The sequence below is a fragment of the Seriola aureovittata genome, chromosome 22 (genome assembly GCF_021018895.1).
Source record: "Seriola aureovittata isolate HTS-2021-v1 ecotype China chromosome 22, ASM2101889v1, whole genome shotgun sequence".
Classification (NCBI taxonomy): domain Eukaryota; kingdom Metazoa; phylum Chordata; class Actinopteri; order Carangiformes; family Carangidae; genus Seriola; species Seriola aureovittata.
The window spans coordinates 4,764,876-4,788,675 of NC_079385.1; the positions used below are offsets into that span (position 1 = coordinate 4,764,876).

At 41.5% G+C, this 23,800-nt stretch overlaps 2 protein-coding genes across 2 annotated transcripts in view; one reads left to right on the plus strand and one right to left on the minus strand.

The window, feature by feature from the left end:
* Positions 1-14,114, plus strand: part of slc13a4 (solute carrier family 13 member 4) — a 27,095-nt gene extending 12,981 nt beyond the window's left edge. The window contains exons 4-16 of the mRNA XM_056367475.1: positions 44-219; positions 322-385; positions 851-887; positions 974-1,060; positions 1,203-1,387; positions 5,996-6,115; positions 6,286-6,387; positions 7,519-7,620; positions 8,316-8,428; positions 9,160-9,281; positions 9,732-9,893; positions 10,754-10,891; positions 11,168-14,114. Of these exons, the coding sequence (XP_056223450.1) occupies positions 44-219; positions 322-385; positions 851-887; positions 974-1,060; positions 1,203-1,387; positions 5,996-6,115; positions 6,286-6,387; positions 7,519-7,620; positions 8,316-8,428; positions 9,160-9,281; positions 9,732-9,893; positions 10,754-10,891; positions 11,168-11,305 (1,546 nt within the window). The 3' untranslated portion in view covers positions 11,306-14,114. The remainder of the gene's footprint in view (positions 1-43; positions 220-321; positions 386-850; positions 888-973; positions 1,061-1,202; positions 1,388-5,995; positions 6,116-6,285; positions 6,388-7,518; positions 7,621-8,315; positions 8,429-9,159; positions 9,282-9,731; positions 9,894-10,753; positions 10,892-11,167) is intronic.
* On the minus strand, positions 14,113-15,979 carry LOC130163341 (cytochrome c oxidase assembly factor 6 homolog). Its single transcript, XM_056367480.1, has 3 exons — positions 15,843-15,979; positions 15,274-15,429; positions 14,113-15,002 (listed from the first exon to the last, which is right to left on the minus strand). The coding sequence occupies exons 2-3, from the start codon at positions 15,415-15,417 to the stop codon at positions 14,904-14,906; spliced, it is 243 nt and encodes an 80-aa protein (XP_056223455.1). The 5' UTR covers positions 15,418-15,429; positions 15,843-15,979; the 3' UTR covers positions 14,113-14,903.
* Between the last annotated feature and the right edge of the window lie 7,821 nt (positions 15,980-23,800).

A 23,800-nucleotide genomic window follows, 5' to 3' on the forward strand; every position in this document is an offset into this window, starting at 1 on the left:
ACACACACACATGGGTCAACGTCCCCCTTTCTCTCTCACCCAGGTTGGTGCTGGGCTTCATGTGCTGCACAGTGTTTCTGTCCATGTGGCTCAGCAACACGTCCACCACAGCCATGGTGATGCCCATAGCTGAGGCCGTCCTGCAGCAGCTCATCTGCACCGGTCTGGCCGACAGCCATGACGACTCTGAAACCGTCGAGGCCCCCGAGGACGACAGCGGTACGTCTGGCTCCAGGGGGGTAAAAGACGTGGTGGGGTGAAGTAAAGTGCTAGAGAAGCAGATTGTGGATTCGCTGTGATAATGAATATTGTTGTCTACAGCTGTTTCAGACAAAGAAGAGACCTTGAACAAGAACCAGTTAGAGCTGCTGTACCGCAACGACAGGTACATGTGTGTGTGTTGTGTGTTTTTGTGTTAACATATTCAGTGGCAAACCTAGACTCTGTGGGATGCCCCCAGATGTCCCATAAACACCTCATATGCAGACGCCACTCGTTCACGTGCTGACTATCAGTACACTTTTAAATTTACTGATGTCCCCTAAACGCCTCACTTGCAGACACTTAAATTTACAGATTTCCCCTAAACGCCTCGTATGCAGATTATCAATAGATGCTAGCTACAGCACGCATCATCAGGGGACCCACTTACAGGGGGTTTTGGGGCAACAGCAGTGCTCTGTATTGTGTCTTTACGTGAGGTTTAAGGGGTTTATAGTTCTCATTGCAAAACGTGCCAATAGGAGGGGCCATCAAGGGCCTCAGGGGTCCCAAACATATGCCTGGTTTGCCTGTCCTGACAGCTTTTGTTAATTCTCATTACCATTGTTTTTCCGTCTCTCTCCATCAGTGACTGCACTAAACAGGAGCTCTCCACGCTAAGCGAGGTGAGGGTTTGACACTGGTCAGATACTGAGCAGCAGAGCAGAGGAATCCATGAGCTGTAAGTGAAGTCTCTTTCTCTCGTCCTCAGGTACAGACTGCGGAGGTAAATGGTTTGGGTCTGAGGCCAGTCTCAAACCACGGCTTCATCAGGCACACCAATGGACACCTGCCGCAGGTTAGGAGCATATTATTGGAGGCTAATGAGGCCGGAAAGAGAAGCGAAAACAAACCCCCCCCCCTTCTCTTCCCACTTACGATCAATTAACGTCAGGTACACTCTCCGTTCATTCACATCATTCTTCTCACTCTCTCCTTAGGTTGCAATCGAAATCCCAAACGTGAAGCGGGTCAGGGCCAGGAGGGACTCGCAGTATCCCACCAAGAGGGATCACATGATCTGTAAATGCCTGTCGCTCAGCATCACCTACGCTGCGACCATCGGAGGACTCATCACCATCACCGGCACGTCGACCAACCTCATCTTTGCTGAGCAGTTTAACACGTAGGTACATGCGCGCACACACACACACACACACACACACACACACACACACACACACACACACACAGTCACTTGTGTAATGAGTTGACAATCAATCCACCATCCACTGACAGTAAAAATAGATATTAAAGCAGCTTTGAAAACTCTTCTGTGCTGGTATCAGAGAGATATTTTTGGTCCGGCATTAGCTCCGGACGCCTGCAGACACAATCATATTTACAGCTTGAGTGATTTCTTGGCTGCTGTGCTGGTCGGGCTCAAACACTTCATGTTAACTCAGTGTCTGCGGCGCATTCAGGGTCTGAGATCAAACTAATCAGCCTCTGCAGCCCGAACAGAGCCGATTTCCTCCAGCCGTGGCGCTAAGCCCGGCAGAATGGCCTCCTTCATGTCGCAGCTTGTTGGACAAAGGTCAGCTTTTGATTTGATGTGTGTGTGTGCGCGTGTGTGTGTGTGCGTGAGGGTTTGTGTGTGTGTGGTAGTAGTTGTAATCCCAAGGTAATATTAACCAGGAGCAGCAAACAGTCCAAGCAGTGAATTTTAAAATACCCCAAATTATATTTGTATGCAGTCAAATAAATTCAAATGAAACACAAAGCACTGAAGTGAAGTTTTCACATATTGTGAGAATAGAAACAGCCTCGAGTCGACTTCACGAGGGAGGGGCCGCTGGTAAATAAGGCTGCTGTGTGATCAGGTCAGTCCAAGTTCTCGTCTGCGTCCATGCGAGTACATCAAGGCCACACAATCAGCTTGTCTCCACAACACACACACACACACACACACACACACACACACACACACACACAACACACACACACACACACACACACACACACACACACACTCACACACACACACACACACTCACACACTCACACACACACACACACACACACACACACACGTATTTGACCTTGTGCCTGAGGTGAATGATAAATATCTGAGCTTCTGTTGTCAACACTACACAGACACACACACACTTAAACATATAGCCGTGTATACAGACAGATTTATACAGAACCTCCTGTTTTCTCAGTATTTCTGCATTTGCTGCTCGATGATCTGGATGATATTTTATTCATTTTGCAGTTTGGTGTAGTAGTTTTGGTGGAGGCTTCACCAGGATTGAGTCTAATGACTTCAATGATCTCCTGACTTTTCCTCTAGTGCCAACATGAGGTTTATATTTTTGGCTTTTATTCTAACAGCTATTGGATGGATAGCCATGAAATTTGGTACAGATGTCCACGGTACTCTGAGGATAAATCCTCAATACTTTCATGATCTCCGACTTGTCATCTAAAGCCAACAGCAGGTCAAATTTTCAAATTTCTCCAAAACTTAAGTTTGTAACTTTTCACTTTACCAGTGAAATATCTCAGACATTCATGTCCCCCTTCAGATGAGTTGTCCCCTGACTTTTCCCTTTGCCGGATCATGCCCGTGCCTACAGTTGGGAATCCATCTTCCTCTCTGGTCTAAATGATGAGCAGCCAGTTTGTTCTGACTTTTTTTTTTTATCATGAATTGGTTTTAAAAAACTGACGAAGAGCCACATAATCTGAAGTACAACACTTTTTAGACTCTCAGGGGAGTCGAGGAAGTGATTCTAACCTTGTTGAATTTGCTTTACAAACATCTGGATTCATCCAGGTGCCAAGTGAGATTATTATTTATTGATTTTTCATGTACTTTAAATATGATTGATATATTTACTTGAACAGAAAGGCTTAGCCATCATTTCCATCTTAGTGCTCACCTTATATCCTGGATTCTGGATTTTCTAACGATCAGAACACGACAAGTGAGAATAGGTGAGGGGCTGTCTGTCTCCTCTTTCATTCACTTTATGAACCAACAGCTGCATCTTTCAGCATCCAGGTAGATTTCTGATAAACAATGCTGATAACACAGTTTTACTTTTAACTGATACAGAGACAGAACATGTGATGGAGTTAGTACACTGGTGCAGAGACTCTCATTTAATCTTCAACACTAACAAACTAAGGACATGTTCATTGGTTTAAGACAAACAAACATTGGTAAATTGGAAGTCATAGTTTAGCTACTTTTGTATTTACCAGTAGGGATTACATCACTGGTTTGGAAACAATGTTGTAACCGGATTTAGATTAAATTTGATTCCATTGGTCCTTGGTCATTCTCCAGTGCATCAATATACTGTAAATGCACTCAAACTAAGATTAATATGATGGATGCCTGAGGGATAGAGAGGAGAGGGCAGGGTTTCTGCAGCACACGTGTCATCATCGTCATCATCATCAACTCTGAATGTCACCTTTACCCTGATTAGTGTCCGTACAGCACAGCGCTCAGTGAAGCACGTCTGAGCAAACACACTTTATCACCTCCGCAGCTTTGAATGACACAGCAGTGGAGACTCTGTCAGAGCTTTAAGTGCACTGGAGACGAACCACTGCACAGACACAGACACAGTCACTGGGACTTTCTGTCTTTTCTTAATGAAACAGAGAATAACTGACTTATTTTCATGTGTGGCCCCTCTTCTCTCTTGTGGCCCCCGCTGTTCACACTGTGGAGCTTTGGAGGAAATACACAAACCACAGGCAGTGGTAATAATAGTGTTAGAATGCTGATGGATGCAGATTAATTTACTTACTTTGTATTAGTGATATCATGGATCATCCTCTTTCACAATAGATTTATTATGAGGAATGAAACCAGAAAGTCCTGGAACATCTAAAAGCAACTCCAGAGAAGCTTTTTTCATGTTTTGGTTTTGAGAGGAAGAAAGTGAACTAAAGTCAAATGAAGCCTCACAGGAACTGTTGCTACATTTCTCTGCTGCTCATTTGTATAAAGTCTCTTTTTGAGATCTAAGATGTGTCGTTGCTTCGCTCTGTGTCGCTCTTTTGTTTCCAAAAGCTCACTTCAAATGAACGAGTGCCGGTCACTTGGGCTTTTGTTGCGTGTCACTGAGCCCGGGTGGATTAAGAGGACTTTATTGATTTACTTGCTCCGTAATCAAACCACCAGACAGCTCCAGAAACTACTAAAGAAGCTGGCAGTGTCAATGCATCTTTGGAAAATACATTTACTGTGAAAGCTAAAATAATAGATTCTCATCAGACATTAGGAATGTGTTCAAATTTAAGTTATTCTACTTTTTAGTAAGGCACCCTTTTTAAAAGTTCATTAAGTTGTTACTAATCCTTTATTAATGTTATACATATTTCACTAATGATTTATGAATCAGTTAAAATCTATTAGTAAGAACTTTTGGTTATGAGGTTGTGAAAAATCTCTCTGCTGACCAGTCCAAACAGTCAGGTCACTGATAGAAGATCATTTCTAATAAACATTGAGTTCACAATTATAAATATAGGAAGTCATTAACAAAGGGTCACGAGTCTCTCATTACGGACTTACTAAATTTAGTAAGTCATTTGTTATTATGAATGTTGTAAGCCATTAATAAAGGGTTTCACAACAACCAATCAAGGTGTAGTTGTTACCTCTGCCAAGGAGGTTATGTAATCACCTGTTTCTGTCGGTTGGTTGGTTGGTTGGTTTGTTTGTTTGTTTGTCAGCAGGATTACACAAAAAGTACTGATCGGATTTGTACTGAACTTGGCGCAGGGCTGGTTCATGGTCCAGGGAAGAAAGCATTCAATTTTGGGGCAGTTCTGAATCATCAGCTATGAATTTGATTTATTTCCTTTGAAATCTGGTGCAGGTTGTTTGGCCTTAGCAGAGGTCTGCGCTGTGCTAGGTGCACTTTCTAATACTGTGATTGCAACTGTGATTAAAAACCTTCTATCATGAGTTGTTGAAGTTGGAAACAACAATGCTGCATATTTGAATTTCATCCAGATGCTCTGCAGCTGTTTTTCTGGAGGTCGAGCATCAAACATCAAGATACATTAAAAAAGTGTTATTCACAACCTAACAAACCAAAAATTGTTTCTAAGTATTGGTTTATAACTGATCTGTGAAGCATTGGCTACACCAGATAAAACCTTTTGGTGCCTTATTGTAAAGTAGTGCCCTTTATGTTCTCATGAGGTGTCCTGATTAGGTTAGTTCAGGTAACAGCCATTATCCCTTATTGACTTCCCTTCAGAGGTGAAGGAGATACAGACACACAGAAGATTAGAACACATCAGCCACTGTAACTACAGTGAATGTCCAGTGACCCCTCATCCCTGCAGGCTTTACTTACACTGACTGGCCTCTTATCAGCGCCGAGAGTCAGCTGTTGCTGCTGCACTGATAAGAAAATGGGAGCGACAGCAGCTGTCAGTCAGAGCAAACACACGGGACACATGCAGGGTCAAGGTGGGCGGTTGATGCGGTTCAAATGGTTATTCTTAACCCTGATGAGGTTCAATTTCTATCACGACAAGAGCGCTCAGTGGTCATGAGGTTCAGCCTTTATAGAGACTGAGTTTAGGCTTTAATCTTCAATAAATCACACATCAAACCAGTGTGACACATTTCTCATCAGCTCCTTTCCTTCCTGATGTCACCTCTACCATTGGATAAAATGTGAAAGGACACAACCTGCACACATACACACAGACATCCTAAACTCAGTATGTGCCTCTCTCTGTGTCTCTCCAGTCGTTATCCAGACGCAAAGGTGATCAACTTCGGCACGTGGTTCATCTTCAGCTTCCCCATCGCCATCATCATGCTGGTCCTCACCTGGCTGTGGCTGCACTTCCTCTTCCTTGGCTGCAAGTGAGTGTTCTGATGTGTGATTACGGTGTGTGCGTCCACTTTTTAACATCTTATCATTATAGACTCATGACAGTCCTGCAGCACCGCTCTGTGTCCTGCGGCTGCATGAGCGAGTGTGTCAGGTTGCCGTGTGGTTGATGTTGTTGTTGTTGTTGTTGTTGTGTGTTCAGCTTCAGGGAAACATGCTCGCTGAGTAAGAAACGCAAAACCAAGAGAGAGATGCTGTCAGAGAGGAGGATCCATGAGGAGTACACAAAACTGGGACCTATCAGGTGTGTACAAGTGTTTCTGTGCGTGTAAGTGTGCGTGTGTTCCTGACTGGATGTCCATGTTGAGAATAGTGATAATAATAAAAACTGTGTGTCCCCTCCCTGTGTTTAACACATTTATTATATTCAAACTTTGAAACCACATTAACACTCCAGGATCATTTGGAGGAGGTCTTAGCCACAGAAACTCATGGAAAAAATAAAGAATTTAAGATCAGATTTAGATATGTTATCAATTATAACTTCTGCAAAAATGTCAAGCTTAATATACCATTCAAACAGATATAAAAAGTTTGTGTCACACATTTTGAGTAATAAAAGATGTTTAAAGGAGCTATTTGTAAGTTTTGATACGGCTACATAGCTCACTTTAGCATTAACTGTTAGCTTACCAGTCCAGAAGAAATTTTCTGAGTTCAACATCAAACTTCATTCCTCAACTCTTGTCTCTATCACATCTTTTCTTCTACTGAAGTTAGCATGCTAACCAGCATGCTAACTTCAGTAGAAGATGCTAACCAGCATGCTAACCAGCTAGCCCTGGACAGTCTCGTCACTTTCCGATAGCGACTCTCTTTAGCTTCCAGTCTACCCTGAAGACGTAGCACTGACGCATTACAACCTCTTGTGTTGTAACTGCAACAATGGCTGAAACTGTTGCCAAGTGACAATCACCACCACCTGCTCCTGACAAGAAAATATGTTCAGCAGCAGAAAAACTTACACATAGCCCCTTTAAAGGCCCAATACACAACAACAGTAAACTGTGGGCTTGTATTTCTGTCTTTCTGAAGTTCAGTTTGAAACTATCACAGTGAGGACATTAATGTATGTTGTGGACATTTGTCTGGTCCTCACTGTTTTAAGGACTGTTAGAGGGTTAAGACTCGGTTTTACGCTTAAGGTTAGGTTGAGGTTAAACATGTAATTGTGATAGTTAAGATTATGGAAAGACGTGTGTGTGTATGTGTGTTTATCTTACTCACACATGTAGACATGACACAATGTTTTCACTCATGTAATTGTTGCTGACAGTCTTTTTGTGGTTTCTGTGTGTGTGTGTGTGTGTGTGTGTGTGTGTGTGTGTGTGTGTGTGTGTGTGTGTGTGTGTGTGTGTGTGTCTGTGTCTCCCAGTTACCCAGAGGTGGTGACCGGTGTTTTCTTCATCCTGATGACTCTGCTGTGGTTCACCAGAGAGCCAGGCTTCGTGCCCGGCTGGACGTCTCTCTTTGAAAAGTAGGTGGCCACGATTTTGCGACACACCACCACGAATGATGTTGTTATCACTAACGTGTGTTAGAGATCAGACAGTGATCAGTGGTCACACTGTCACACGGACAGAAATGTGCATATACACTTTAAGTATGTCAGTGACTTCACTGTATATGCATGCACTCACATCTGAACTTATAACCTTGCTTGTTAAAGGTCCCACATTTCCCTCTTCTCCTGTGTTTTATTTGAAGTGTTGATCCATGAGAAGATATATTTGTGGTATAAAGAATTAAAAACCTGCTCAATGTAGTTTTACATCTCCTCTCTCAGGCTTCTCTCTGGAGCTCTAGTAACAACAGGTCGGTCAGCCAATGAGAAGAGATTCTGATTGGCTGACTGTTTTAGAGAGCAGATTTTAGGTAAACATCAGAGAAACCAAATCCTGTGACATCACAAAGTTACAAAAGTTCATTTTAAGGCTCAGTTTCTGAATACAAGCTATGTGCATTTCTCTGTGGACTGAGGCTTTGATACTTTCACAGTATTAATATAGAACCTAGACCTGATTTATAATAAAACAACACATGGACATTTACCTTTGTACTGTATGGGACATAAGAAATGGCCCTGCAGGTGTACCATCAGATCAGGTTTATGTCGTGAACATCGAAATCTCTTCTTCTTCTCCATCTTTAATTTTTGCTGTATGTTCTCAGGAAAGGATACAGGACTGATGCGACAGTGTCTGTGCTTCTTGGCTTCCTGCTCTTCCTCATCCCTGCCAGGCGACCCTTCTCCTCCTCCTCCCCCTCCAGCTGTAGAGACACAGGTCAGCACCATGCTCTCGTCCATCTGGCAGTTTTTCATTTACCTGTGCTATGTTTGATTCATCTCCTTAGGGCACCAGCCGGGTGGGGTTTAACGTATCAGATAACCGAACATCACAACGTGGTTGTTATGGTCGACTCCATTCATCTGGCTCTCAGAGAAGCATTAATCAAACAATAGAAACACAAAAGCGTTCACAGTTGCCATGACGTCCTAAGTTTGGGAGTATATATTTTGGCTTTATTCAAAATGAGTAGCTCTTGTTCCAACAGGCCCCTGTTTGTGTCACCAGGCTCTGCAGGTTGATTTACTGCCTACAGGCTGCAGATTCAGTGGGTCAGAGAAACTGCTCAGCTTCAAACGCTGGTGTTTTCCATGTCTGTGCAACAGCTTGAAACACACTGGAAAAGTCTGACATTTATTATTTATCACTGTTTCACGCTGCTTAGCACATGATGGCTTAGTGCTGACACTCAGTCTTTGAACCTCTAAACACCATCGCAGAAAAGAGAGGCTTAATACATATACAATACAATAAACTATTTTCCAGCCTTAGCAAAACACAGTAAATAATGAACCGTTTTAAAAACAAAAAGCAATATTTGGAATATATTGAAAATATATATAATATATATACTGAACATTTTTTTAAAAACTAAAAATAACAATGATTTTAAAGTCATAAATACGATGCTAATGCTAATTTAGTGTCCCCGCTGTATTGACCACTAGATGATGATTCAGAGTCCGACCCGCTGGCTCCCATGATCACCTGGAAGGACTTCCAGAGACTGATGCCGTGGGAGATTGTCATCCTGGTGGGAGGAGGCTATGCACTGGCCGCTGGATGCAAGGTACTGTTCATGTGTTTGTGTGTGTCGTTGTATCACAGCACTGTGGCATTTTAGGGGTATGTTGAGGGTTGGGACCAATTTTTTTTGTCCAAGATTAGACTGAGGTTTTCTCGTGAAGGTCGGGGGAGCTAGATGAGAAGTTCAGATGATTTTTTCAGATCTAAATTATATGATTCAGATGCATCTAATTGGATTTAATCTGGTACTGATCATTTGATGGAAGTTAGGAGGTGTTACTGTCTGTCAAACACAACCTTGATCCAAATGAAGGATGTAAGATCAAAGGAGCAGAGGTCCAGGTAGACATCATTGCATCATGAAGGTGAGAGACTGACTAGCGTTTGAGGATGCTCACGTGTGTTTTGTCTATATGTGTGTGTGTGTGTGTGTGTGTGTGTGTGTGTGTGTGTGTGTGTGTGTGTGTGTTTGTGTGTGTGTGTGTACGTGCAGGTGTCAGGCCTGTCGGTGTGGATCGGCAGACAGCTGGAGCCCATGAGTGGTCTTCCTCCCTGGGCCGTCACCCTGCTGGCTTGCCTGCTGGTGTCAGCGGTCACTGAGTTCGCCTCTAACCCCGCAACACTCACCGTCTTCCTGCCCATCTTGTCTGCGCTGGTACGACACGCGACACACGCTCTCTCATTCACGCACAGAGAACAACTTGTTAATGACCATGAAAAAAATGTCAGGCAGAGGGTGAGCGGGACGGGGAAAAAAAACGAGAAGTGGTATGGCTGAAAAGAAAGATAAAAAGATCAGTTGGGAGACAGAGGTTTTGAATATAAATATGTGACCGGTATGAGCACAACATCTGCAGTGGGTGCAGACAAGTGAAGAGGACAGTCTGCAGAGCTCAAAGCTCACCACCCTGTTAGTTTGGGAGACACCAAAGCGGGAAAACTGTGATCTGTGTGTTTAGATGAAACATATCTAAATATGTTGCAAAACAGATTTTTAAAACTGAAACTAAAAACTGAAAATTTACCATAAAAAATAAGAAGTAAGTCAGTTTTAGCAGCTTGTTGCTTAACTTAAATACTTAACGTGAAGGATGGTTGCAACAGTGTACAGGTCAGTGCTAGTAGGGCTGTTTTCCTGGAAAACACATTTCCTCTCATATTCTTATCAAAGCGTTGTTTACGCAGCTTTGGAGAATATACATGTTTCCTTCAGCCCATTTTCAGCATTGCAGCATTGTCTTTGCTTCCCCCATGTGGATTATTGGCTCCTACTCTCGTGTGCACGTGTGAGCAGGGAGCATTATTATCCCACACTCTTGTGTTAGTGTAGCTGCACCTCAATCTGAGAATGTAGTAGATCTCATGTGACCTCTGACCTCTCACCGTATTCTTCCCCCCGTTTTCTTCTTCTATCGTTTCTCCTCACCTCACCTTCATTTTTCTCTCTCTCTCCGCCTCTCTCTCTCTTTCTTCCCTCCCCTTTTTGCTCCTCTTCACCCCCCCCCACCCGCGCAGTCTGAGACTCTGCACATCAACCCCCTCCACACTTTGATCCCGTCCACCATGTGCGTGTCATTCGGGGTCATGCTTCCAGTCGGGAACCCCCCCAACGCCATCGTCTTCAGTTACGGCCACGTGAAGATCAGCGACATGGTACGACACACACAAACACACACACACACACACGCACAAAGTCACATGCTCGTTCTGCACCTGCAGCATCGAAAGGCTGGAGGGTACAGTGTGTCAAAGTCGTTTTACGTAATCAGAACGTTGAAGATTTATTTTATTTCTTAACTCTTGGCAAACTGAAAAAGCTGAAGCTGATTCTTTGTTTTTTACGTAGACACTTCTTGGCACAATTCCATTTGGCTTTTATTTTCCCTGCATATTTGTCCTCATGTCCTTTATTTCCCCTTCCCCCTCCAGGTGAAGGCAGGCTTCGGGGTGAACCTGATCGGCGTGGCGGTGGTAATGTTGGCCATAACCACGTGGGGCGTTCCCCTCTTCAACCTGACTGAGTTCCCAGCCTGGGCGGTGGCCAGGAATGTCACCGGGAGCTTATAACCACCGGTCCAATGGGGCCAGTGGGAAGAAGACGGGATGAAACAGTGAGAGACAGGAAGAGAGAGAGAGAGAGAGAGGGAGGGAGAGAGAGATGGGGCAAATGTTTTTGTGTGGAAAGACAACATATGGTGTGCCAAGAGGATGGTCTCGCTCACAGTTTAGACTGGTTAGACTGGCCCTGAAGGAAGAAGATGGATGGAGGGAAGGAGGAGAAGAAGAGAAGAGAGAAAAAACAATATCTGATGCTTAGATTTGTTAGAATTATATTTTTATCCGCAACAAGGGGGCGTTATAAGGAATGTCTTTGTGAAACTGGCCACTGGATGGAGCTGTGACCTCCAGCTTTTCTTTTTTTTTTACCTCCATTAACGAAGTTTGATGGAGACTCTGTTTTCACTGAATCACTGAAGAGATCACTAAAAGCTATAAATGTATTTGAGGTGATCAAGAACTGATGTTTTTTTCTTGTTTTTGGATTTATGGAAAAATGATAAAATGATAAGTTAGGTTTTTAGAAGCTGCCTGGAAAGTGTTTTTAGGACCACATCATGCCTTCTCCTGTGGATTAGTTGTGATAGAAATAAGCTACATGGCCATTGTGGACAAGCCTCTTTTTACTGCATGCTTGTTGAATTTCTGCTGCACTTAGATGTATTGCTCTTTAACCAGATCGCATACATTGCAACATGGTGGGCTGGTTTATTTCCACTTTGATTACACTTTACAGTGTAAAAGAAAAAAAGAAAAAAGAAAAAAAGAGCTGACTGCTGTATGAAAACAAGATAAATGCATGAAAAGAGGCTTTTACTGTGGCTGCTAATGTACTGTATCCATAGAGCTACTTATTATCAAGTCTTTCAGATGTACCCAGTATCTATATGATCTGTTTCTACGGAGATAAAAGCTTAGTTACAATGTGAAAGCTCACACACTGTCCATGGATGCTCCTAGCTGCTATCTGCATTGGTTTGGAAATCTAGGCCTCTTAATATCTGACTGATGTCTTTACCAAAGCTGATTTTTGTGCCCTATTATGCTGTGAACATGTTGATATTTGATGGCCACATTTACTCCAAGTACCTTGCAGTACAGCTAGGGCCTTTTACCAGATGCCTATACTACGTGGGAATCCAACCTCCAACCCTGACAGTTTTAGCACCTTGCTGTATCCTCTGAGCAGCGCAGGACCTCGGTTCACTACCGTTCACTTATACCTGTTTTTACTGAGCTGTATGCCTGCACTCAACTCCAGTACAATATCAAGAATGTGTACTGTGCTGTATGGAAGTTAGAGAAAGTCCGGGTTCGGTTGCCTAATCACACTATAATGTATTTTATACTGACTTGATTCTTTAGGAAGGCTTGAGAGATTGGACACACTCCTGCCATTATTCTGTGTATTCAGTAGGGGGCTTCTGACTCTACAAACAAGGCCCTCACTGTTCTCTCTGTAATTACTTCTTTGTATTCAGCCTGTTTGTCAGATGCTGCTTTCCTGTCATACTGAATACATCTGAAAACGTCAGAACGAGATGATGAAGTCATGAAATCTGAGAAAATTCCTCTAGCTGAAGTCTTGGGTTGTGCCAGTGTAATGATTTTTAACCATGAAAATTAAGTTCTGTGTTAGTCAGCAGGCAGAAAGCACTTTAAAGGTCCATATTTTACACTTTTCCTGTGTTTGTATTTGAAGTTTTGATCCATAAGAAGATATATTTGTGGTATAAAGAATTAAAAACCATCTCAGTGTAGTTTTACATCTCCTCTCTCAGGCTTCTCTCTGGAGCTCTAGTAACAACAGGTCGGTCAGCCAATGAGAAGAGATTCTGATTGGCTGACTGTTTTGGAGAGCAGATTTGAGGTAAACATCAGAGAAACCAAATCCTGTGACATCACAAAGTTACAGAAGTCCTGACGGCTCATTTTAAGGCTCAGTTTCCGAACACAGGCTGTGTGAATTTCTCTGTGGACTGAGCGCTTTGATACTTTCACAGTATTAATATAGAACCTAGACCTGCTTTATAATCAAAAAACATATGGAAATCTACCTTTATACTATATGGGACCTTTAAAAACCTTTATCAAGTATCAGTAGCTACAGTTATTATTACAAAATATATATATATACTGTATACCTTTATGAAATGTATTACTTTAGTGTGTTAAGCAACAGGATGACCATGTTTGGTCTTAATTTGTCGTCAGCTTGGAGGTGTGATTTTTCACTTGGCATATGAACAGATGTGGGAAGCCACAGAGTCTCTGTCGGTTGTGAGTTATTTTGAATGCAGCATCCAAAGCATTTAAGAAAGAGAAGACGAGTGAGTGAGCACAGGGTCGTACGGTGCAGTAGTTTGTCCAATCAACTGTCAAATCACAGTAACTGTTGTCTGTCGGTGAAGAGGTTTGCACATAACTTTCACTGTACTGTGCAAAAAATTTAAAAGATATGCTTTATATTTTTACACAAATTTTAAATGTAATTTGTGCCTTTTTTTATATCTCTACATTATGAATATAGGCCTTAGGCAGAATCAGAAGCCTATGTTTTACTTTTGTAATTTATTCAGTTCTACTGAAGGTCGATGGTGTTGCAGCAGTGACCTTTGACCCAGGGGCCACACTTCTTTGTAAATACATACAGGTTTGTAATATAAAGATAATGTGCCTTTGCCTGTTTCCAAATGAGCTGTAATATTCCTTAATTATGTGTTATACCTTGATGTTTCATTCATAAACAACTCAGATACAGACTAGAGTTAGGATGGTAAAACATTGTACATGTACAACAATAAAACCACTAAAACTACTGAGTTGATTTTATTTATTCACAAACAACACGCCAGTCACACTTTTGAGATTTTGCTTAATGAGGCCTGGAAATTAAAAAATATGTATCAGCAATTAGTAAAGATCAACATGGATTTGTTGTCACTCAAGTATAATTGAATTCATCGAGACTCATGACTGGTTCGAATGCACAAAAACATCATTCGAGCCAAACAACAGAACAACCCTCTGTGCTCTGGACACATAAAACAATGGCTGCTAACAAATGAAGTGGTTTGTCGTCAATAAACAATCACAGAAAAATAATCTTGGGCAGTATGAGGATTAGTGTGTGTGTGTGTGGGAGAGCATGTACGGTATGTAAGAATATGTGTAAGGCCTGCATTAATCATAAGTATTACAACTTAATTTTCTTAAAATTTGAACTTTGACAAGTGACAACATTACATGTAATTTTCAGGTGAACTAAGAAAACTGGATTCATTACATTTGGATCTTTTCCCTCTTTTGTCCTTCTGGTTTCCATGGTTACAAAGCGTCTCAGACAAGCTGGGTTGGTAAACATGATCTGACGCCACATATTTCTGAGGATGGACGCTCGTTCACGCTGCCATTTGAAGTTCTTTAAATGTATTGTGTCCTGGTGCAGCTTATGTCTCTGTACAAATAAATAATGATAAAGATGAAGTACAGGTGCTCTGTCCACAATCAAGTTAGAAAACTGCTGCCAACTCCTTCACCTCTGGCCATGGTCTGAATGAGTCCAATAGTCAGTCAGTCTGCAGATGTTCAGTCTACTGCTCTGTGATTAGGAGGGCTGCTTGGGGCCTTCAGCAGGTGTGAAGCCATCTGTCTGCATCTTCTCCTTGTATTTCAAGAAGTCCCTCCTCTTCATGAAATATTTCACCTGCCAGGGAAAATGGAAAACATGAGCAACAATCCAGCAATATGTAATTTAAACGGCAAACAGCTCACACCTCAAAGAAATACACTTGCATGGTGAAAGCTTAGGCCCACTACTACATGTAGGTAGTGTGTGCGCTTGAAGCGAAAAGATTTCAAGTTGTTTGATGCACTGTTCACAGTAAAAACTTCTTAATTCTGACCTCATGTTCTGTACTAAATGTAAACATCAGACTTTACCGTTTATAGGGGGTTAAAAAGAGGGGATAGTTTACCCACTGAGCCGGGCATTTTGCCTCAAATTCGCTCTGAAAGTTCTGGCAGCATGCTGCTTTGTCATTATTGTCATCCAGACATCTCCACAGCTGGTCCCTGGCCTCCCAGCATGCCTTCCTCTCTGCTGAACTTGGAGCCGTCATCACGTCTTGACTCTTGGAGGGATTTCACAAAAGACAAGGCAGGATGAGTTAAAACGGGAGCTGCTGCCGTAAGAAGAGTGAACAAGCATCAGGTACTGTACACAGGAATACACTAACCTATTTTTCACATCTCAGTGTAGTCACTTCATTATCATAATACTGATGCTACTTTATATTATGTATTTACACTGTCCTTATATAATTTCCATCAGGTTTACACTAGTTTCTCCATGTTTATACTGTGAATTCACAACCTCACAACAGCCTTAATACACCACACAACATCTTTGTTCAACTTGCTTGGCATCACTGCATAAGGTTCAGCTTGACATTAGACAGCAAATAATGAACTTACAATAGCTTTCAGTTATCTAAAAAGAAAGTAACCTGATATTAAACTCACTGAATGAAAGGTTCAAACCTACCGGGGGATCTCTGTCTTTTGCAATTCGCTCCTGTCACTCCATAAAACCCCAAAAAATCAACAAAAACAAGAGTTTTGTAACGAGTTTGGTTACAGCAGCACTAGGCAGTGAAGGACGCGCACAGCAGCACTTCCTTGTCGCAGCGTGATGACGTGAAGGCGCGATTAGCAACGGGTACCGGGCGATGGCGCCGTACGTCAACAATTGACGGAGCTCAAGCGACACGGTTGTAACTTTTTAGGTTAGTAAAAACAAGTAAACATACACAAGTAAGGCTAAACTTAACTAAAACTCATCCACACGACGGCTTTAAACACAATGTGACGTCTTATGTGAGATGTGTAACTGTTTTCCTCAGGCCGCTTTAATAAATCCGACTGAAAGGACGCAACAGGTGAGAGGAAGTGATTGATTACGAGCTAATGTGGCATCCTTTTTCAAAGTAGTGTTCACATTGTAATACATATCAGCACTTTCCCACCCTTGAACAATGTAACACGGCATCTATGTTACCGTGTTCAACATTTGCTTAGTGGTTAAAACGTCATGTTCAATTGTCCTCAGGGAAAATATCTTCAGAAGTGTCGAAAATGTTTTATATGGGTCACACTTTAATTTTATCGAATTATAGTAGTGTGTTTCAAACACATGATATTAACCATAATAACCGAATGCCAGGTTTTTGCAGCTTTTATCCTCTCCAATGAGGGGATTTGATTCTTCCTTCTTTTGTGCATTATATTATTCTAAATTAAATATATATTGGTCTTATGTAGTAATGTAGTATATAACCTATACATATATTGAATTTCCATATATGAAATTTATGTGCATATAAACTAATAACATGTATGTAAAAATTATATATGAAACCTATTACAAATTGGAACAATATCATACATTAACATGTATGTCTACCCCAAATGTTTATGTATTGTAGACATATGTTAGATAAATATATATTCATCCCAAAGCCTGTCAATATATGTTGGTATTATATACAGAAGGATCCAAAAGAGACCATTTTTCCTCAATGGGAAGACAGACATGTTTAAAATTAATGAGAAAAACATATATAAGCACATAGAGTTTTAGAAAGTATGTTGTTTTAATAAACTTGCATATATAAATCAATATATATCACTAACATGTGTGGTCGCAGCCTGTTATACCATATAAAATTCATCATATAGATATTTTTAATATATGTATTAATATACAAATTTTACTATTGGTATTTCATATATGCTTGTATAATTTATGTATTGTCCATACTTTTGACTCATACTGTATATCTTCATATATCCAGAGGTTGTATATACAGTATGTGATAATCACCTGTATGGGGTTGTTATTCTTTTGGACGACGAGTCATTAGAATGTGAAGAGTGTGATTCTTTTAATGATTTCACACGCTAAATGATTAAAAGAAAAAAAAAACATAGTTTAAAAGATAGCAACAATTAAAGTCAGTTGCAACCCCAGTTTGGAGTAATTCTATAAGTGTATGAAAAACCAACAGATCCTTGTCCTCAGAGCTCAGTTACAATCTATGTTTTCTTTCATATTCTAAACCTTAGTGACCAATAATGTGCTCAATTTTCATGCCAGCTTGGTAGGGTGTCGTGTTGTTAAAATGAGAGCAATAATGTAACATTACATATTTATTTGTTCTTATATATCAAATATTTTCCATTCTGTCTTCCCTAAAGCAGAGGCTAAAAGTTAGATGTGTGTGTGGTGTGTTTATTTGTGCCTAAATGTTTCATTCATATCAAGCTTGTTTTTTTACCTTCTGTGGAACCCTCTTTTCATCGTCTGCACAACAACTGTTTGTCACTGAGCTGCTTTACTGTGCAATTAAGTTTGTTTGTAAGTGTATAGGTTTCCAGTGAGTAAAGGCAGAATGAAAATGTGTGTTGTTGATCAACTCTCTCTCTCTCTCTCTCTCTCTCTCTCTCTCTCTCTCTCTCTCTCTCTCTCTCTCTCTCTCTCTCTCTCTCTCTTTTTCTTCCTCCCTCAGCCACAGTGACGGAGAATAGCCCCACTGGTTGCCATGGCGCCCAGCACAAATCCATCTCAGCTTGTGTGCTTGTGCAGACTGAAGGGAATTAAAAAAACAAGCACTCTGATGCAGGGGTGAGGCGCATGCCCTCTTCTTAGCAAAGTAAGTGTTTGTCATCTGTGTGTGTGTGTGTGTGTGTGTGTGTGTGTGTGTGTGTCTTGAGTGTCTCTTTCTGGCTGCTTCAGAGACAGAACTCCATTCACTATTTATGTCACACACCACTTACTGACTGACCCCTTCAAGTTTGTTTCCTCCACTGTCAATGAGTTTTTCATTTATTGTGCTCCAGTATGGAAATGTATGACAAAAGTTCTGAGAGCATTTTCAAAAAATCTGTCCTCACACATGACAGCACAAATGCACACAATCTCTGCAAGGACAGTTTCAGCTGTTGCTCTCTAGACACAGTATATATGATAGATTAAAGACCCCCCTCCAATGAAACAAGTTTTTAATCTTGTTAACATATCATGAGTGAAATAAACAGTTAACACTATGACTGTTTCCAGCTGCAGTGAACCAATGACAGTCTCTAAAAACAGATTCAGACAGCCAGGGTTTCACACATCACAAACCTGAGGAACTAATTCTGTGGGGATTGACCTCAATGGAAAACGTCATGAGGTCAAGGAAAGATGTGAAGGAGAATTCATAAGGACTTAGGAAAAGACACCTGTGGTGCGGAGAGAATCCGATGGCACTTACACTAGGCAGCGGTGGTGGGCGAGGCAAAAGGAATTTCTCAATGAGGAAGTAAATGTAGATGAGCTTCAGAACCATTTTTTCACTTTTTATGAGGGAAAACCATGTTAAACAAAACATTAAATGTAGCAGAGGATTTTTACAGTTTAAAACATGTCCGGAGAGGAACTTTAAATGCATTTTCGCCAGCACAGCTTTTCTTGTGTAAATCCCATCTGTACTATTTTTACACTTGCAGCTTTTGGTGCACATATTCACCATGTGTTTTTGGCCCCACCATGACCTCTTGTGTGTGTTTTCGTTGAATATTGGGATAATTTATCCTGTCTTCAATTTCTCCAAGTGGAATGATCCTCTAATTAATAAACGTCGTCACAGATCAGTTGTATAGTTTGCACATCGTCATGTGGCTGGAGAGAGGGGATCAACGTCAACCATGGTGAATGTCTTTAACCAGCCACTCTCGTTTACACAGTACATTAGCATTAACCGAAATCAGTGGCTGTGCATGTCATGTTCAGGATGTTATTTTAATAATTGAACATCTTTCACAGTGACCTTCAACCCTGGAAACTGGCTGTTCTCTGCAGACTGAGGAACTCCAGCTGAGGTACACCTCTCTCCTCTCCTCTCCTCTCCTCTCCTCTCACCTCTCCTCCCCTCCTCAATATTCAGCATATTTTCCCTCTTCAACCTCCATGCATGTCTGCTTATTCTGTTGAGTTTCACCGGGTTGTTTGACAGTCATTTTAATGTACGTTTTACATATTCCACATAGGTAGCATCAGTAGGATTTGCAGCTTTAATCTTGGCAGTGTTGGAGGCTCAACCTGTTGGGTGGTGCTGTGTCTCTCTCCAGCTCTCATACACTACTTTACTTTACATGCCATGTAGGAGAGGCTTTCATTAGACACTTCTATCTGAAGCTCTTATTTTCTTGTCTTTTCCTTTAAAGAAAACTAGTGATGTAGCCGATTCACGGTGACATTTTGCCATTTTGAAGCTATTATGAGCACTAAAGCATTTACTTGTCCTCCCTCTGCAATATTGTCAGCAGCAGCCACCTAAGCTGGCATGAGATCATTTCTGGAGATGACGAAAAAAAGGAAGAAGGGTAGATTGCAGCAGAATGATGTATTGTCCATTCAAAAAAAGAGCTGTCATGTGTCAGTCTGTCAGTTCAGGCAGGGTGTCAGCAAGAGGATGACAGTGCTGCCTTGACAGAAGACAGGTACAGTAGAAAGCCAGGTAGCTGTAAAGGGTTGACAGGCAGATTCCGAATCCCTAGAGGAAGCTTAGACGGCAAGATCCATTTACTGTCAATGGAGTTTCTCCAAGTTCTTATGACACAAAGGATATATTTGCAAAAGATATGGGCTCTTCCATGTACACATGGCTTCTAGGCTAGACTAGTTAAATGTCTGTCAGCAGTTGCCTTTTCTTTATGTATTTTCTTCAATATGAATGAAACACCTTGCAGTTTATGGACCTCACTTTGATCAAAGTCATTTTTTGCTGCTACAGGTTTTGGTTTCCATTGGTTACAGCTGCCTTCTGACTTTCATGCATCTAATAGTTTTTTAAGTACACTAACAGAATCAAAATGTAGGGACCTAGAACATACGTCAGATGAGAGAGTCCCATGTACTGTTAGAGTGAACATTTTGTCAGCATTTTTTCTTTTATCATTAATGAGATTTAGCTCGACCAGCGGTTGCCTCGAACAGAGATTATCTGTACGATCTGAGGTTGTGTTTGGCTGCAGTGTAGCAATGAGCTAAATGAGCTGTTCATGAAGTGTCCTTGTGAAAACACTGGTTGGTCCACTTGTCTCTCTTTCTCTCTCTGGGGACTCATACAAACTGTCAGGTAAACACACTGATCTGCTTCATTGGAATAATGCTAATGTCAATGTACAATCTACAATCTACACAACTGGATTTCTGCTCTGTCCTCCCAGTAATTAACATATGCTAAAGACACCATATGCTTTATTTTTATATTTTACAGTATTTATGGGGCCATAAAGTCCCATATAGTATAAAGGTGGATGTCCATGTGTTGTTTGATTATAAAGCAGGTCTAGGTTCTATATTAATACTGTGAAAGTATCAAAGCGCTCAGTCCACAGAGAAATGCACACAGCCTGTATTCAGAAACTGAGCCTTAAAACCAGTCGTCAGGACTTCTGTAACTTTGTGATGTCACAACAAAGCAGTCACAACTCTCAGCCATGCACCAAGCCCCGCCCACCTGGACCCACCATCCAACCTTGCAGGATTTGGTTTCTCTGAGTGTTTACACCAAATCTACTATAATCAGAAAACAGTCAGCCAATCAGAAGAGAGGCTCAGAGCCTCCTCTCTTCTGATTGGCTCACTGACCTGTTGTTACTAGAGTTCCAGAGAGAATCCTGAGAGAGGAGATGTAAAACTACATGCAGATGGTTTTTGGTTCTTAAAACCACAAATATATCTTCTTATGGATCAACACTTCAAATAAAACACAAGGAGAAGAGAATAATATGGGACCTTAAAAAAATAATAATTTTAGGTCGATAATTAGAGAAATTGTGGTTCAAAAGCGAATAGCGTGAAATGTTGTAATACGTGGTAATCCTCATTCTTCACATGATGAGTAGAGAGTGTCTCATGGGTGAGATGAGTCATATGACTTTAAGATCTGTAGTGAAACCTTTAATAAGCCAGGGAGGTAAATGTCAGATCACAGTCAGACACACACACACACAAAAAAAAAGGCCAAAACACACACACACTCTTGATCACTTTCAGTTTCACTCTCAGAAACACACACACATAGATACAGGCAGGCAGCTCTCACAGTTTTCTGAAGCTGGTTGATGCAGATGACAAATGACAACCTTGGCATTACTCTACTCTCCACAAGATGTCAGATCCTGGGCTCTTTGATTTCCTGTACTCTTCTTTCCTGAAAGAGGGATGATCCTGAAAGGAAAAATGGATCTTGAAGAATAAGAATTTATTGATCGCTACAGGGAGTAGATTCCCTCTAAAGGAACATTTTCTTTCTGCAGTGGGTCTCGGCCAGAATTAACGGGAACACAACAACACTAGCATCTATTGGGTGTGTTAACAGAGCGTCCTTGACCACAGTGTTTACATGCTAATATTTAAACATACACCAGACAATAGCTTCACACACACACACACACACACACACACACACACACACACACACACATTAATAAGCCATACACATGCAGGGCTAAGTTGCGCCATGGCAGGCATCAACCATTGATGGCATCTCGTGCACACACACACACAACACACACACACACACACACACACACACACACACACACACACACACACCAACACGCACACACATCGACCGTATTTGTCAGCCCAGAGGTGCCCAGGATATTGACCTCCAGTTGCCACCGCTGGAAGTCAATATCACTGTCAACCGGCAAACAGCATCCACTGTCATGGCAACAGGGGTTCTGACACACACACATGCACGTAAACAAAACGTGAGGTGGATATAGTGATTAAAAAAAACCAAACTATTGCAGCATTTTTTCCATTTAGTTGTAATACTACTGATGACTTCTTCAGTTGAGCTTTTAGAGAAAGAAAATGTTCAGCAGGATGTCTCCAAGCTACTTAATTACTCATATCTTATGGTAACAAGGTTCATATTAAGTGGTCTATATAGATTTTTTTCATGTTTGGATATTCTTGTGTGCCCCCCTTGTTTTTTGCTCTGTGAGTAGTGTTGTCTGAAGATGGTCAGGTTGGTTGATTTCCCTTATTTTAGGTGTTCATGGTCCCCAGATGAGTAACCCCACCTATAACATAATATTGGTAATTATAGTGGTAGTTTTTAGGTCATTAAGACTTTTTTGTTTCGTCAAACTCAGTTCACAAACACCTTGTTGAATCAATATGTCGTAGAGTCGATTAAATTAATTGTCACGTCCCCTTCGAACAACCAGCGTAACAGTAAAAATTATGGAGTGAAGCTATGTTGTGCATCTTTTCCCAGAGCTTCATTCAAGTGTGATCAGTGAGATATTCTGAGTGATAGACAGAGCAGGGCCTGATACGTTACAATGGTCGACCTAAATGAACTCCAGCTGAGTTGTTGACTTTGTTCCACTCTCGGTATGAATGCACAGTCAGAGAGGAAAGAGAGAGCAAACACATAATCCATAATCCATAGCTGCCAGTGTGCAGTGAAAACAGAATCAGCTTTCCACAGTTACAGGATGTGTAAAAGCTGGGGATATTTTGCAGGAGGCGAATCACACGGCTCGTGTCTGTACACCTGTCACAGCGCACAGCTGCTCTGTGTGTTTTGTTGAGATGATGATGCTTTACTTTTTCTTCTTTTTACACTCACGTTGTGTCATTTGGCTTCAGGTCAAAGAACGCTGTGTGTGCATGAAAGTGTGTTTGTGTCCTAGTGTGTGTGTGTGTGTGTGTGTGTGTGTGTGTGTTATATAATACTCCATAAGAGCACTTTTTTCCTAGTAATTTTTATGTTCTATTCTTTCTATTTTTGTCTGTAATTACACAGACTGATGTTAAAATCAACATGTTGCTATTCCACAAGCCACACACACACACACACACACACACACACACACACACACACACACACACAAGCTTATGTCCTGGAAGCACGGAGGCAGAGAGGATATTGTAACAAGCATCTGAAAAAATGTTGGTCCAACAAGTGAGACAAGGCTCCCGTCTGAATTAAAGAGGATTATCTCTCTTAATTTATGCTAATTAATGCACACAGAGTAACGAGAGCAGCATGTTATTGTGTGAATGAAGCCTGCCTCACACACTCCCGCTCTCACAAACATTTACGAGCTTCCACAGCTGTGTGTTATTCCACCATTGAAGCCTGTTGCTTGTGGAACTACACTCATTCTTTTTCACCACACACACACACACACACACACACACAACACACACACACACACACACACACACACACTGAGTATTATGCCATTGTGTACTTCATGGGAATCTTGTAGTCCAACCATCACACACACACACACACACACACAACACACACACACACACACACACACACACACACACTGATTCTGCTGTGGGACCGTCCTGGCTTGGTTGGATCTACATTCTTGCTCCATTATGTGATTCTTCCTCTGCTCAGCAGACCAAAGAGGTTT

Coding starts and splice junctions, on each gene's coding strand:
- LOC130163341 (XM_056367480.1), bottom strand. CDS start 15,417: ATGACGGCTCCAAGTTCAGCAGAGAGGAAGGCATGCTGGGAGGCCAGG. Junction 15,003..15,273: donor CAAAATGCCCGGCTCAGTGG/GTAAACTATCCC, acceptor TTTCCCTGGCAG/GTGAAATATTTCATGAAGAG.